Source organism: Alosa sapidissima, chromosome 4, assembly GCF_018492685.1.
Source record: "Alosa sapidissima isolate fAloSap1 chromosome 4, fAloSap1.pri, whole genome shotgun sequence".
NCBI lineage: Eukaryota > Metazoa > Chordata > Actinopteri > Clupeiformes > Clupeidae > Alosa > Alosa sapidissima.
Genome location: NC_055960.1, coordinates 19,570,172 through 19,587,047, shown reverse-complemented (window position 1 = coordinate 19,587,047; position 16,876 = coordinate 19,570,172). Strand labels below are relative to the sequence as shown.

The following is a 16,876-nucleotide window of genomic DNA, read 5'->3' as shown; positions in this document are numbered from 1 at the left end:
TTGTATCAACTAGAATATTCATTAACGTAATGTCCACACCCTTACAGATGCAATAAGTAGACAGGTCCCTAAAACCAATCCAATAGACCAAGTGGCCCAACATTGAGCATTACTAAATATAATTAATACAAGGCTATACAAATATTGCTGTTAGGGATACATTTGGAGTTACTACTAATATATATACAATACCGCTTGAAATGTTGTGAAATGTATAGCCTATAATTATTTTTTTATAATAATTCAGTCCTCTTCTACATCATATCTATTTTGGGACATTTTGTCCACTCCTTACAGAACCAGAAACAGAACCAGATTGACTCTGACTTGTAAGTGCAGTGTGGAACTGTTTTGTTGTTGCTGTTTTTGTGTGTGTGTGTGTGTGTGTTTATTTGTTTTGTTTTGTTTTCCAACAGCAATTCCTATTTATGATATTTTATTGAAGTCCTACTGTTAAGTCAACTCTGCAACTGATGGCATGATGTTACATTCATGATTTTTTTAAAAGTATACTACCACCACCACCACTACTACTACTACTATTATTATTATTATTATTATTATTATAATTATTATTATTATAGTACACAGCACAAAATGCCGAGACACAGGTTGTGTAACCTTGCATACTAAAAAGAAATAACAGGAAATGTAATAGACTTTCTTTTATTTAATGATTTGTTATTCAATCACTTTGGGCTTTTCAACAGTCACAATACATTCATCTTCAGTATCGTCATGTAGACAAACCACACAAAATATTAAACATCACATTTCTATACAAAAAGTCTAAGCATAGGCCAATTATATATATTTAATATATATATATATATATATTAGACATCATCTAGTGTCATTTAATACAGTCTTCTCTTTTGTCTGACAAAAAGTTCACTGAGAATAAAGATAACATCTGTTAAAATACATATATATTACTTTTCTTTTTCTGAGAAAGTATTTAAAATATCTTCATTTACCACAGCAAAACACATACAGAAGTATCTCTGTGCCAGTGACGCTAAAATATAGTTGAAGTATAGAATATATATAAATAAATTTAAGAAAACCTCTCTCAGTCTCTCTCTCGCTCTCTCTGACAATTATGCTTTTGCCCCCTACAGGGAATTTGCAGTCAGCACATGTATCACTCAGTCTCACTTAAATTCTTGAATATACTGTGAGATGATTTCTGTTTGGGTCATTGGGTCACATTATGGCGTACTTAGGAACTCTGGGACTACAGCTAGAAGGAGGATATGACTGAGGAATAGGCCCACATGCTTGTCCCATAGTCCCTGCAATGTGCAAGTCAGGAAGCTACTGAAATCCTCACCTTGGGCATGTGCAGGTGCCCTTGTCAGGGATTGGTCACTGACATTGTGTGGTTCGGAAAAATAAACTCTAAACTAAATATTTGGAGTGCCGTGTGAAAGATATAACAAATCTCCACCTTTAAATGATATTAGAAGTTTGGAAATACTGCTTTGTTGGCATAGGCAAATAATACTTTCACAAACAGAAGTTGACAAAATATACCCCACATTATGAGCTCATATGAAAATATGGAAATAGAACCATGCTTCTTTAAATCCTTGCATCCAAATACTGGTGATATCCACCAAGAGGCTGAGCACAAATATACAGAAAAGTCATTCATGTTTACTGAACTATCCATCCAAAATCTAACACTTATGACTTCCTCAGTGTCATCATCAGGGTACAGGAAAGAGGAAAGAAGATTGTGAGTGTAGCCAGAGTCCTAAGCAAAGGAATGACCTCGTATACCATTAGGTGGAAAACCAGGTTTGAAGGATCCAAGGCAAAAGTATAACAAAAACAAAACATTTGTCATCATAAGTGTGCCACCTCATCTGTGATTTTCCAACCTACTATCCTGAGGTGTTGTAGAAAATCTTTTTTCTTTTTTTCATTTTCCGGTACCTCTTTTTTACCCCTTATCTTTGAATGAGAATAGAGTGCTGTAAGAGCATTCATTTCCTTCCCAGTGCCTTCTTCATGTATCTGCTGAAGTCCAACAGGATCTCCATTTCTTCAAGGTGCTTTTCCTCCAAGGCATTAGAATATGCTTTGTCTGCGATTCTTGCCTCGTCCTGAGGGTAAACAAAATCAAACATACACATAGACTGTTAAAATGAGCTGTAGCCATTTGATGACACCATAGTCCAATGAAACCCCTAATTGATCGTGTTGGTGTCTGACCTGTAACTTTACACTCTGAGTTTTAGCATTATAATGGCTTTTGTATGGTCTATAATGTTTTTGGAATTCTCAACTGAAGGGAGTTCCATCTGAAAAGGAATCTTTTGTTACGTTCAGTGATATTTGTGTTTGTAACTGTCAGATAGCAAAGCTCTCTTTAAACATAACATGCACCTGTTTGTGGAAACACTGAGCTCCTGTGGCCTGGATCCCTCTGCAGCTGCACCTCTTTGAGGGAGAATATGGAGGATGCTGGAGAGAGAGGGAAGGAGACACACACACACACACACGCACGCACACACACACACACACACACACACACACACACACACACACACACACACACACACACACACACACACACACACACACACACACGTAATGTCAGATAAGTAGTGTTTTCCCTGAAGGCACATTTCTCAGAAGAATCCACGAGTCTATGTTTCTAAAAGTTCATTAGAAGTATAAGTAAAATAAAATAAAAGACTAAACAAATAAAAATCAAGACATAAACGATTTCTTTGTGCTTAACCGTCTGTTTGGACAGAATGAGGGATTGAGCTGGAGCACTCACTGTCTGGTAGGGTGAGGATGTCCTCCCCCAGGGACTTGAAGTACGGATGTGTTAGGGAGATTTCAGCTGAGATGCGGTTCCGTGACTCATACTGGAGGAAGAGGGCATAAGAACTCAGTCGACACACATCCCCACAGATACAATTAATCAGAGAATGTGCAGGTGTGTGCCCTGTGATTCAGTGGCATATAGCGGTATAGCACATTGACGCCTTCAAACTTCAAAATGTCACCTTTTTCATTTAAAGGCTGGCAGATACCATGCATTTCATTGGAGTCACATACAATATGGTAACTGGCACTACTGTACACATTTCAGTTGGACTGTGTTTGCTGTGCTCACACTGTATGTTCGACTGCTTACACTGCAAGACAAAAGAGAAACATTTCTGACCTGCCAGAAGGTGATGTCCTCTAATCGGACATTGCGAGCCTACTCAAACTACACAACCGATTAGACAGAAATTTGGCCCAATTCAGGACTAAAACTGCGTCAAAATCGCAGTGTCTGCCTGGCTTTATAAAGCAGACTATACATCATTAGATTTTTGCATGCACGTACACACACACACACACACACACACACACACACACACACACACACACACACACACATACACATACACACATACCTTCTGTCAGCTTTTCCACTCATGTCTACCACACATGGTGATGGGAGCCATGGCTCCATTATATTAAAGAGTGCTGGTAGGAAATCTAATTGTGTCTAGAGCTGAAAGAACTGTTTTTCTTGTGGCTTCTTAAGGATTCTATGTGCCATTTTATTCAAGACTATGTACTTCCTGATTTTATCTAAGGAATTAGATAAGAATTGTATCTAAGGAATCTAAGCAGGCTTGCCAAATGATTGGAACAAGGAGATAGAAATCCTCTTTCGTATATGAATCTACCGAAGTTACAATTGGTAATTGTAAAAGTAATATATTGTGTATATTATTGACACTGTATCAAAGTATTTCATATTAGCTAGAATAAGTAATAGATATGGGTAAGTAGGTAATTGCATGGTTCTCTGTAAACTCACCAAAAGTAACGCTGTGAGTAGGTCGATTCCTTCTGTGTCCAATCTGAAAATCGAGTAAAGGGACAGCAACAACACAGTGAGGAATAGGTTATCAAAAACTGTTTGCTGTGTGTTTCCAAGCTACTAAAGCTGAGACACAGTGCATGCTGTGTTTGTGTGGTCTACCTGGGGACGTGATTGATTAGTGGCTGAGGCCGGTACTGAGGGAAGAGGTAGGACCGGAACTCCTCAGTGGATGGGATACCCGCCCAGGTATCCTCTGTTGGCGTTCCTGAAAGTGATGAAGCCAGAGTGAGTGCACTAGTAAACCCTAATCGGTAGGACACAATGAATAAACCCACTTCTTTTATCATCTCATACCAGCTTTGAGTCGAGAGATCCTATCTCATAGATTATAATTAATAGAGCATATGCAAATGCGGTCACTGATGGGAGTGATACCTTGACACTCACTGTGTGGTCACTCACCCAAGAGTCTGAAAACCAGGTGCAGCTCCTCCTTCACTGTGGAACCAGGGAACATGGGCCGACCAGTGGCCATCTCAAACATGATACAGCCAACCCCCCTAAGCAGAGGACCAACAGTCAAAACCAGCTGTTTGTAATTTTTGCAAGTGCACTTGCACCTTTCTTTGATGCCATTGCACGACAGATATTCGAAACCTATTCACTACTCTAATTGAACAACTTTATTGCAAGAAACAAAGCGAGTAGCGAGTAGGCTGCCAATTAAAGGGCTTTTGATAGGAGCCAGTATGAGGTGACCATCTCTCTGCACATCTCACAGGAAGTGTGTGAACTATATGTATGTAGAATGCAAATGCATTGTTTCTTGTGTGTACATACGGTCTATGATGTGTTTTCATAGAGGAAGCTGTTGATAATTGTTAAACGTTTCTTTCAGTATTTCAGAGCGCCAAGGTGGATCAATAGAACAGGCAGCACATGCTTACAATGTGGCTTTCCTTGCCTGTATGATTGCCTGATTCATAGAATATAACACCAATCTGACAAAGTTCTCACCACATGTCTATGGGGGTAGAGTACTCTGTAGACCCCAGAAGGACATCAGGTGGTCGGTACCAAAGTGTCACGACTTCATTTGAGTAGGTCTTGGTTGGGACCGATTTGGCCCTGGCCAAGCCTGAGAAAGCCAAAGGAAAACAGAGAAAAGGAGTCAATACCATTTGTTGCCTGGTAACCAAAGCCAGAACAATTATCTGGAAAAAAAAGTGTGTACTTTGCCACAGCTCCCTACAGCGCCTGTATCACATTCAGGTCCAAGTGCCCACGGGTACCCGGGTTTGAGTCCAACCTGGGTCATCCCGAATCCCATCCCATCCCTCTCCCTCTCACTTCCTGTCACTCTCTCCTTCTCACTTCCTGTCAGTCTTCACTGTCCAATCATAATAAAGCCCCAAAAATATACTTAAACATATTTATTATGTTTATCATTATATATATAAAAAAACATATTGATTCAGAGTGAACTACAACTCCAGAGAGACGTGCGAAGCATATTTGTATTATGTACCTGACAAAATGGAGTTTAGAAGTAAATAAAAAAAGGAAATTAAAAAATTAAAAATCTACTCAATAATAGAAGTGACATGTTACATCATTATTATCAGATCAAGTATAACAATCAATGACATCTGTAAATATGTGGAAAAGATGGTTATCCCCCAACCGAACATGGAGGCTGGAAGTCTGACTGCAGTGATCTTGATGAGCTCTTACCAAAGTCAGCGAGTTTTAGCTCTCCTTTGTCGTTGATGAGCAAGTTTTGAGGCTTCAGGTCTCTGTGCAGGATTTTCCTCTTATGGCAGTAAGAGAGGCCTCGGAGCAGCTGGAACATGAAGATCTGTAACCCAGACACAAACATACTCTAACAAACGTATACTCTGGATTATCATTGTAAACAATAGCATTATATAATAATGGTAAAGACAAAAAAAGCTGAGCTGGCCATTTGTTGATGAAGTGGCTCACCTTCACATTGTGCATGCTCATGAGGTTTCCACAATTATCCAGGTACTGTTTCAAGTCGCTGTCCTGGAAGAGACCCGCAAAGGCAGGAAAGCTCAGTACTGTGAAGTGTGAACACTCACTTACTACACTGTATCCCAACCAAACTATCTCAGGGGGCAAAGGTTAACTATTCATTATACATACATGGCGCTAAATGCAAATCTACAGAACTGACACATCATTCCCAGGGATAGTGTTGTCCAAGCATATTATTTCTGTTGAAAATCCTACAGAAGCTCTGTTTTTTTGTCATTTCACATGACACTTTAAGACATTTAGTAGTTTAGTATAATCCTGTCAGTGCCACAGATATGTGAATTATGAAATTATTTTTGGTGGCAGTTTTTTCCCTCCAGTAGTCACAGTAACAATAGCTGTGTGCTCTGCTAAAGCCCTGTGAACACAAACCCATTACCATGGTAATGTGCTTACCAAGTACTCAAAGACTAAGGTGAGACAGCGGTCTGTGTGGATTATGTCGTGCAATGTCACAATGTTGGCATGCTTCAGGTTCTTCAGCAGGGAAACTGTTTCAGCAAAGACACAATTCAGATAATTATGGCACAGACATTTTCATGGCATTACTTCAACAACCTGATTGCATTCAGTTATAAAGTGGATAATTTGGTGATGTCTGTATCTGAAACCTTAAAAAGCTCAAATCCTGTAGTGCTTGGTTCACTTGAGTCAAGCTCTCCTCAATCCTGCTTTTCTCTCTAGGCACACTAGGGGGCAACAGTGTTCCACATTGTGTCGGCCTGAGTGGCTCAAGGGTGTTTTTTTGCCCTCAGTAGTGACTTCCAGACAGCTGCTACCAGACCAGACTGCCAGGTCCAGTCTTTGAATTGCATTATCCAGACACAGGTATGCTCAGTCCTGGTCCACCTTGTCACAAGCCTGGTCCATGTCAACATTGTCAATCGATTATTAAATTGAACTGTTTTCTTTTGATGGGTGCCATCTCATTCCCTCTGTTCAAATCATATGGTCAAAATAACAAACTGCAATCAAATAGGCAAAATTAAGCAAAGGGTGTATAGTCAGAGTATTGCTTCTGTGCTGTTCAAGTTGAGAGTCTTGAGACTATTGTTTTGTATCTTCTTATTGTTCCTGTTATGCTGCTATATAAATGCAACTGCATTGAATTGGCCACCATTGTCCTGGGCAAAAATACATGCCACTTGCTTCAAAATGTTGTTTTACTTCAAAACAGCTCTCTGCCTAAAATCAACTGGCTATCTGCACTTGAGTTAAAAAGGCTCTGCAGCCCAGAACACTTTGACATTACCTGTCAGAATGACATTGGCTCCTATACAGTCACTATGCAATCTGTATTAACAGCTGGCATTGATAGTTTTTGAACACATCTCCGATATTTTAAAATCCCAAAATATGTAACCGTGTGTTGTGAGCGCTACCTGTAAGTCCTGATACATTTGGTCTGCTAATCCCACTTCCCTTCAGTTTCACATTCCATAGACTTCCACGGCATAATAGACTTGAAATTAACAGAACCTTTTTTAGTAACTTCCGCTATCACATTCTCTTAAAGGACATGGTGTTCTTGTAAATACACCAAACGTTGGGAGGGTTAGATGTGTGTTAGAGTGTACAGCTGCCTGTAGGTCAAAGGTGAGTTTTCAAAACATCATTATAAGCACTCACACCTAGAAGCTACCCAGTGTACAAGTAGCACACTCATCTCTGTGTCATGTACAGCCCTGGGTCTGTGTGGGGAGTTGTTCAAAACAAACTTGTCTAGGAGAGGAGTAGCTGGCAGTAGTGTGAAATGATAGTGTGTGAACTCTGGTGCTCTGAGGGGGTTACCTTCCCGTATAGCTGTGCAAGGTGCTCCCTCCTCGTGCTCCAGACGAATCTCTTTCAGAGCTACAAGGTTCTCTGTGAGTTTGCTGCGTCCCTTGAACACTGTAGCATATGTGCCCTAAATACACACAGACACAGAGAGAGAGAGAGAGAGAGAGAGAGAGTGTGTGAGAGAGAAAGAGAGAGTTTAAAAAGGTGGACCAGACTCATAATGTCAGCTAATGTCCTTTGGCTCTAGTTTGTTCAGCCAGCTAATTCTCATTCGAGGTATTTCCCTAGTTGGGGCTGTCAGACCTCACAATGGCATTTGCTCTTTACTCAAAGTGAAGGCAGGATGGCATGTCTCTATTCTCACCCTATCACAGAGATGCCAGATAATAATAATAACTCCTGACAAGTGCTTTTACATTTGTAGGTTAACTTGTGTGTAATAAAGAGGTCTTGTTCTACCATAACATTTTGAATGTCAACAACATTGTGACGGCTTCTAAGACACTCAGCATAGAGCATTAAATTGGCTCTGAAATGTATATTTTCTTACAGATCAGATGCCTTATGCTCAACAGAATAACACCAAGGGGCCTAGTGTTATCAGCCACTGATACACTTTTGTGTACGCTATACTTGTATAGCCCAGTGAGAACTTCCAGAAATATTTACCTCACCAAGTTTCCCCAGTTTCACATAGGTCTCAAGTTTCCCGAAGCCAATGTCCGACTACAAGAAGGATACAAGAGAAATTAATTGTTGACTTATTTGCATTGTAATTCTTCACTTAAAGGGGAACACCATTTTTAACATAGGGCCCTGTTGATTGAGGTCACCGAGTACTGTCGGTAGGGGGGAAAATAGCTTGATTTACAGGGGCATATTTTGGACTGTGTTTGTGCCTTGTGTGCCTTGACTGTGAGTTTGTGACTCAAAACAGTCTACAATCTGCCCCCATAGCATAGATTTACAGCTGCCTGGCTGCGCTAGCTTCTAGCAGAAAAACTCAAAACAAGCTATGGAGCACCGATTTCCCACCCCCCACCAACAGTACTTTGCCCTATGTTGAAAACAGCCAGCCAGTCATATGATGTAAGACAATATAGCACAAACAGACAATCAAGGCAATTGCCAGATACTGAGTTTGGATCAGACCACAGTGGTTGGATAGACCCTAGATCACTATGAATGGATTACGTAAGCATGTTTAAATTAAAGTATACAGGTATAAAGAGAGACTTTTAAAAGATTTCTAGATGTTTTGCATGAGTCATCTGAGACTTTTCTCACAACTAGCCCTGCTCAGCTAATAAAAATAGGTACTGACCAGAGAGGCCCGTCTGGACATTCTGCTGAGAGGTTTGCAGGGCTCCGGGCTCTCTGCTTGCAGTTTCTTCAGAAACTCAGGGGGCAGGCGGATATCCATGGGCAGAGACATGCGTTTGCTCACGTCCTGCATCACAGAGAAGCATAGGATTTCAACACATCTTAAATTGTACTAGTGGTACAGGTACGCTGTCATGTTAGTTTCATGAACCAAGACAATAGGTTTAAATGTGAGCAGGGAATGATAACAATAACCAACCCATGTCCCGGGAAGGATAATCAGGTTCAGATAGAATCAGGATATGAATGAGAGGAGATCCTAACAAACAATCTTTCGCACCAACATATCCTCAGCTCAGTTTTTCAGCAAACTTCAGTTGTTTTAAACAGAAGAAGACTGTACTGTATGTATCCCCAAATCCCATAACCATAACCACGTAATTAGGGGAAACCCACTACAGGGTTTGAAAGTTATTTTCGTCAATCTTTGCATAGAAGCAACTAGCTGAAAATGTTCATATTGACTAATCTAAACAACTCCACCATGCAGAGGCATTGATCGTTTACCCATGGAGCAAAAAGGTTATGTTATCATTTTGTGTTATATGCCAGTATAGATCTAGATTCAGACCACTTCCCTTCCACTGCACTCCACTCCACTCAAATAGGTCAAATCTGGTTAAAGTTGCTACATCTTCTTTTTGTTTTTATCTGGTCCAGTTTTAACACATCAGTGGTCAGCCTATGGGGAGAAGATGGACCTGAAAGGTCCTAAATTGTGGCAAATCAAAAGTTCCCATTTTGTGGGAAATGAATCAACATCTATCGACTCGAATGAGCGGAAGGTAACCCAGATGTCTGTCCAGCTCAGGTGCACTCTAGGGGAAGGGAGAGTCCTTGAGTGAAGTGCCTGCCACCCCGACACTAAAAATAAAAACACTTCAGGTGCCGTTGACCTAAAAAATCTTTCCTCTCTTTACCCAACTGCACTGAGAGGCTAAGGAACAGAGAGGGTGTGTAACTGAAAATAAATCATTGTTTTTTTTTTTTTTGTCCTTCACACCAGGCTCACAGCAGACTCAACTGAACAGGTGGTAATAGTCGGGAGGCAGAGAGGTGAATGAAAATGATAAAGATGATTCACACTGTGTGGGCAGAGTGCTGATTAATTGAAGTTATGACCCAGAAAAGTCACCATGCAACAGCTGGGTCTCAGTGGATGCTATTGAATTCATGTGAATGAATGCCCTTTCAAAGAGACACCCCTTTTGCCTTGAGCAAAGACTTTGACGATGAAATGAAGATATTGGATTTAGATTCTACATTAATTGCCATGTGTGTGTGTTACAATGTGTGTGTGTGTGTGTGTACAACACACACTCGCACACACATTAAACACTATACAATTATATTAAACCATACATATGACAATATATTACAACATACTGTATATTTGACTAGAGCTATGGAGGAATGTCATTTTAAAGGAAAATTACGGTATTTAGCACTTTGAGTCCCTTTTCTGGTTTGTTTTGGATGAACTAGAGTGGTGGACACCAAATTTTAACGATTGGTCCTGTCTTGACTTTTCTGACTCGTTTTGAATCGCCTTTACTGCTTCAGAGTGGCTGCCTACAGGCATGCACAAACATGTCCTTAAAACAACCCTTAACGTTCGTTTTCAAAACTTCAAGACCACATTTTCGTTCAGACTTTGAGGTTTGCGACTGACCTCCATAGAGAAGCGTCGGAGCTGGTGTTTGTTGCGGTAGTGCAAGTGGGTGGGAGACTGGTCCCCATCCTCCGCAGCCAAGGGACTCGGCTCTGGATGCAGCGATGGCAGTCCCAGGCTGTTGGGTACCAGGTCTGGAAGAGAAACAAACAGCAGGATTCACGCTCAGCCATGAACAATAGCATAAGGAAATGTAAACTATCCTAAACAACATCTGGTTTCTTCGATGCTTAAGAAATAGGACAATATGTTTTGGGAGCGAACAATCATCAGGTACATTTCACACTGGATATGGCAATACCGTGCACACCACAGCAATAAAAGAGTGCTTCTAGGGAGTGCTTTCAGAATCAAATTGGAATGTTGTGCAAAGAAAAGAACTAATCTCGGTGCAATATCTTAACTCGGCACAAGCTGATGCACAGTCACATCCATTCAGCTGACACTTCAATGCATATCATGCTGAAATCTCCATTTCTTTTTTCAACCCTCCTCTGGCTGTGGATAACATTACCTTAGCACAAAATAGATCTCTAGTCGTCATATTATATAATTTCTTTGAAAAAAACATTAAGGTCTACAGTCTGCAGACTTTGACTCTTTGAAAAGAGCTTTTCATCTAAACCTCTCATGTTACCATTCCTATAGAGTGGCTCTGTCAGGTGATCTTCCTTCTGCCCTGCTTCATTAGGGGAAAGTTTCATTAGCGCTGACATGTGTCTGTATAATTAGAGAATAAAACCGCATCTGTGAGATGATTGATCCAGTGACACCCTGGCAGAGGGGGCAACCCAGCCATGTGTCCATGGACAGTTGCCTTCGTTAAACCGGCCCAGGAAGCAATTAACACACTCATATCAATTACCGCGCAATTATAGCGTTGCACTTTAGCTGTCACCCGTCTGGATGTGTGTCAATCCACTGCCCTTTTTCTGAATTAGTAGGTGCAATGTCAATGTGACTGTCAATAACAAATCCAATTACATCTTCATTACTCCATGGTGGACATTGCCCTCCCTTAGGCTCTTGCCCATGGCAGAAGGATGACAATGCTGTCAAACTGCTGCACCCCCCCCCCCCCCCCCCTCATTACTCCCAAAAAGTTTTCTTTCGCCTCCCTGTTTTGCTAAGAGGTGAGATGTATCAAAACGGCTTTTCCAATCTGTCACTTCAGATTTAGACGGTGTGTCGAATGAAGGCCTCAAGAGACACAGACCACCTCCACACACACACACACACACACACACACACACACACACACACACACACACACACACACACACACACACACACACACACACATCCCTGCAGCAGAGAGGTGTAATTAAGATCAAGCTCATTATATGTTCCGCAGCTGGCAGCGGCGGGGGTGTCTGTGTCACGTTGAGGCCCGACCCGTCGGTTTTCATTAAACTCCTGTCTGTCTCTCATCCCCTCTGTCTTTTGTCTCTAGCCATGCATCCATAGTGTAGCAGGATGAGCCACTGTTTGAAAATGTGCCCATGAATTGGGATGTCTTGGTTAGACTTAGGTAGACGGTACCTACAAATGTACAGAAAACCAAGACGGTGATGGGGATCCAGTCTTTCCCAAGCTTTTGTCATCACGTAGGCTGTGCACTGTCTTCACTGAGAATCAACAAGCTACACGGCAGAAAGGAGCACCTTTCTCTGGGTCTGAAGCCCTCATGAAACGTGTTCCACTGAGTTTAGCAGCTGGATAGTGGGAGTTCTTTCAACCCCCCAATGGCCCACTCTGTCACTCCCAACCAGGCCCTCATACTCCATCCTTCAGTCCCTGATCAAAGCCCAATACAGCCTATTCATGTCATGTGCAGGTGCTGATGCTGGTGTCTGTTTATGTGTTACCTCTGGAGCTCCGTCTGCTGTCTAAAGGATCTGAGCTAAGTGCTGTCTCATTAAAATAAAAACACCACTGTTTCACAAACGACATCCGAGATTCAAACGCATTATGTAAGAATGTGGAATGCTAAAAAGAGGCTAGTCGCATAGACATGCAACTGTTTGACAGAAGACACTTTTCAGAACACAACACTAGTAGCAATAGTGATGAAATATAAAAGCCTCACATGAATGGAAGATGAAAGAATGAGGAGAGACATTACAATATTTGTGACTAGATAATGCTCTCTGAGTTTGTGTAATGTGGATAAACCACTCTTCATTTTCTCAGACAAAGGAAGGCACAGGCGTTTGTCACGTCTTTTCCATGTTGTGCACTTTCATTTCTCTCCTCTCCTTTCATGTGCTCTTTTTCCCCCTCCAACCTCCACGTGGACAAAAGATCACCCCCTCGCCTTTATGTCGGAGGAATCTTTCAAAGCAAGGAGGAACCCAGTACTCTGATCAAAAGCTTGCCTTGCCACCTCACTTCATGCTTAATTAGGCTAATTCTGGGTCCATGCACAATTTAGTAACGCAGTAAAAAAAAATAATGAACCAATCAACTCAGTTTATGAGAAATTAATGGCTACTGAAATTCTGAAGTTACAGATTTAACCATGTTTTCAAGGAAGAGAACTACAGAAGGAATGTTACAGATGTATTGCTTAAGTCTCTATCCATCATGGCATAGGTATCTCTTTATATGTTAACTAGACTACAGAATTTTTAACATGTTAGACTGATTTAGCCTGGTCTTTTGTTATAATGTTTCATGTGCTCAGGCTGCAACTTTGCGGTTTAATTATTGGTTACTATGGGGACCACAACGATGAACAAAAGCGGTGTCAAAATGAAGGAAAAGAAGAATGGCCACAGCTTGGTTAGAAGCTAAATGCACACACACACACACACCTCTGCTTCTCTTATGTCCCCTCTTTCTCTCTCCCTCACACACACACACACAATTACACACACTCCTTATTTTATTCGTCCACTCATACACCCACACACCCACAGGTTGGCGTGATTGTCTGCATGGTTTCAAGTTTGAATATTGCACAATCTTGCCTTGTCTACAGAACCCCATCCAGAGGTAATCTTAGGCCACACTCCATAAAAGAAAAAAGAGGGGGAGGGAGAGAGAGAGAGAAAGAGAGAGAGAGGCTTATTAAGGTAAAACCTTATTCTACTTTTCGTTAGCTTGGCAACCGTATAAGGCTGTCAGAAAAGGAAATGATCCTCTTTGCCAGCTTATAGACCCTTTCAACAATAAAAACAAAAACAATGCTTGAACGTTCTATTTGGTTCCCAATCTACTTCCTCTGCATTAAGATAACATATGGAATGTTAAAACGGAAGCCTTGTGGGGCCAACTATGATGCTGATAATGGAACTCTCTTGAAAGGGTCTATGATGTTTCAGAGGGGCACGGACCAGGTCTGGATACTGGACGGATGGATGGACAGACAGAGAGAGGGGTGCGTTGCTGTGAGGCCTCCCTCTCCTTCATTTACACATACAAAGAACAAAATCCCCGTCATCATTTAAATATCACAGCGGCAAGCGTAGGTACTTTCATCTAACACACAGTAATTGGGGTCAGTGCAGGCGAATCTCCCGCCTCCATCTTCTCTTCTTTTCTTTTCCTTCATCCCTTGTTTTATGTCTATTTTTTCTCTCTCAGTCTCTGGATCATGTGATCGCTCTACCACTAGTTTTAACAAAAAAATATCATGGATTAACAGATGGAAAAAAAAGTGTGGTGTCTTACATATATCCTTTTTCTGAGATGCTATGGCTGTAGTCACTATTTGCTGACCTCCAAGTATACACACAGACACCAACACAGACACACACACACACACACACACACACACACACACACACACACAAACACACACACACACACACACACACACACACACACACACTAATGTAGCTTCGACTGTCTCACAACCAGCTAGAGCAGAAAAGGACAATCCAATAAATGGACCACATGAGGTCGATGTTATGTGTCCCTAGAGAGAGAAGCTCAGGCTCTAAAAGTGTGTGTGTGCAAGTAATTGCACCTCACACTCACACACACACACACACACACACACACACACTGTCGAAACATGCAGGGTGCTATAAAAGCCATTGAGCTGTGTGAGATGTAATATTGATGACTGCACTTGTTGAATGCACCCTGATGGCTATGGCCATCAAGATTAAACCATTGGAGCTGCTTGAGAGGGGGAGAGAATTACAACATATTGTGCTGAAAGACTCAAATACGTTGTGAAAAAACACAAATACGTTGTGAATAATTGTCATGGGTGACACATGAGATTCAAGCTTAAGTCAAAAGACCACAATTCTAAAAGTTGAAAGAGTTGCCTCTTCATCAGAGGTTCAGAGCCTTCATCAGTGCACAACAAAACAAGTCAAAATGAATATCTGTCTATCTGTCTGTCTCTCTTTTAAGGTTAAGAGGACCATGTTGCATGTGGGGGAATGGATCATTGGGGAGCCTTTGTTCTAGTCTTATTTGAATACGTGGATCCTGCCTTGGAGAGATCTAGTCACAGATGGGATGGGAGATGTGATATCATAGTCCTTTGGTGCTGGTCTCAGCAGGATGAGGAGAAATGTGCTAGTGCGTCATGGTCTCCATTGTGAAGTGGAAGGCAAAGCCCTCAACAAATAGGCGTCTTACATGTTGTATTAAAGTCGGTTATCAGACAGGGTGTGTGGAGGTGGCCAGAAGTGTCTAGGACAGGATTTATAGCTTCTTGCAGGTGTTTTACAAGCCCCTTATTTGAGAAATGTATATGGCCGACTTGCAATGGATTTTTAAAAAAAAATTGGGTGTGCTGTTTGAGCTTGAGAGTGCCTGGTTTGAATTTTATTTTGGGTCCAGCAAAAATATCCATTTAAAATTGAATACGCATACTTTAGCTGGTCAATGATGTGTTTTTTTTTTTTTACAGTAGTGGTCTGCATTATGGGCTGTATGCCTCCATGGTCTGCAAGTTTTTAGTTTGAAATTATTATACTGGTGATAAATATGTTAGATACCTAAATATGTTAGCTCTTTCTTTCTCTCTCTCTCTATCTCTGTCTCTCTGTATGTGTATGCATGATGTATATCTATGATCTCTTCAGACAAGTACGATTGGTAATCAGCCTGAGCCCTGGCCACAGCAGGTGAATGGTGCTGATTTGTCTGCCATCTGTTTCCCAGCAGGTGCTATAATTTATCACTTCATTTCTCCCTGTGGGTTGAGGCTTATCAAACAAATACCTCCTCTGATCTTCCATAGGCATCTACTTACATTTCATACATTTGCAGAGGCTCTAAATTGATGTGATATTTTCACCTTTAATAACCTAACATAAATCTTCCATTACACTTAATCTTGTGAAATAAAGTTAATTTAAAAAATGGATTCCCCAAGCCTTGTGAGAAATAATTTGTCACATGGTGTAATCATACAGAGTGCTCTAAAGAATAATGCGCTGTGCTCTGTAATTGATTTCTGAGGTATATTTAAACATTCAAAACTGGTGATTAGAGGTGGAGGCTGTAACAGCAAAATATACACCTAGTACTCATCAAGTGTAGCGTGCCTATTGCCTATAGCTCAGTTGATTCACCTGAACCAGTCACACCTGAATCAGTCATTGTCTGAATCAAGCCAATCCATCTAAGTCTTTCCTTTGTCATTCCAATTTGCCTACTGACATCGCCAAATAAATAACATAATAAATACTAAAATAAAATGACAGGTATTACCAGACATGTTTATCCTAAGCCATACTGACTCACAAGGGTGGGTTTCAGATATCAAACCCAGGCCAGTGAAGAATCAGCTGGCGACGCTACTACATCTCCTCCTAGTATTTATCATTATTTACTGTAATATGTTTATCTATGTTTGTATTTTACTAGACGAGGGTAGTCATTAGTTTATCAGTAAAGCACAATTACTGCTGATGCACGTAATTGTTTTAGTTCAGCGTTAGAAACATCAAGCATGTTAAGGCAGGGGCTGGGTGAGACCTCTCTGGTGAAGTGACATTGAATAAACCAATCACATGCAACCAGTGTTAAATTCTGATCTATCTAGCTATCGTTTATTAATTACCGTATTTTCCGGACTATAAGTCGCTCCTGAGTATGCGAGTAAGTCGCATCAGTCACAAAATGCATCATGAGCAGGAAAAAAACATATATAAGTCGCACCGGAC

General features: G+C 41.1%; 1 protein-coding gene across 4 annotated transcripts in view; it reads right to left on the bottom strand.

Moving 5' to 3' along the window:
- Positions 1–650: 650 nt before the first annotated feature.
- The window catches only part of cdk18 (cyclin dependent kinase 18), a 41,333-nt gene continuing 25,107 nt past the window's right edge, over positions 651–16,876 (bottom strand). For all 4 annotated transcript variants that reach the window (XM_042089854.1, XM_042089853.1, XM_042089855.1 and 1 more), the window contains exons 3-16: positions 10,740–10,873; positions 9,009–9,134; positions 8,354–8,410; positions 7,697–7,811; positions 6,302–6,396; positions 5,831–5,893; positions 5,579–5,702; positions 4,862–4,982; positions 4,307–4,404; positions 4,004–4,109; positions 3,839–3,881; positions 2,795–2,885; positions 2,395–2,472; positions 651–2,111 (exon numbers count right to left, since the gene is read on the bottom strand). In XM_042089854.1, coding sequence (XP_041945788.1) covers positions 2,077–2,111; positions 2,395–2,472; positions 2,795–2,885; positions 3,839–3,881; positions 4,004–4,109; positions 4,307–4,404; positions 4,862–4,982; positions 5,579–5,702; positions 5,831–5,893; positions 6,302–6,396; positions 7,697–7,811; positions 8,354–8,410; positions 9,009–9,134; positions 10,740–10,873 — 1,286 coding nt within the window. In that variant the 3' untranslated portion in view covers positions 651–2,076. The remainder of the gene's footprint in view (positions 2,112–2,394; positions 2,473–2,794; positions 2,886–3,838; positions 3,882–4,003; positions 4,110–4,306; positions 4,405–4,861; positions 4,983–5,578; positions 5,703–5,830; positions 5,894–6,301; positions 6,397–7,696; positions 7,812–8,353; positions 8,411–9,008; positions 9,135–10,739; positions 10,874–16,876) is intronic.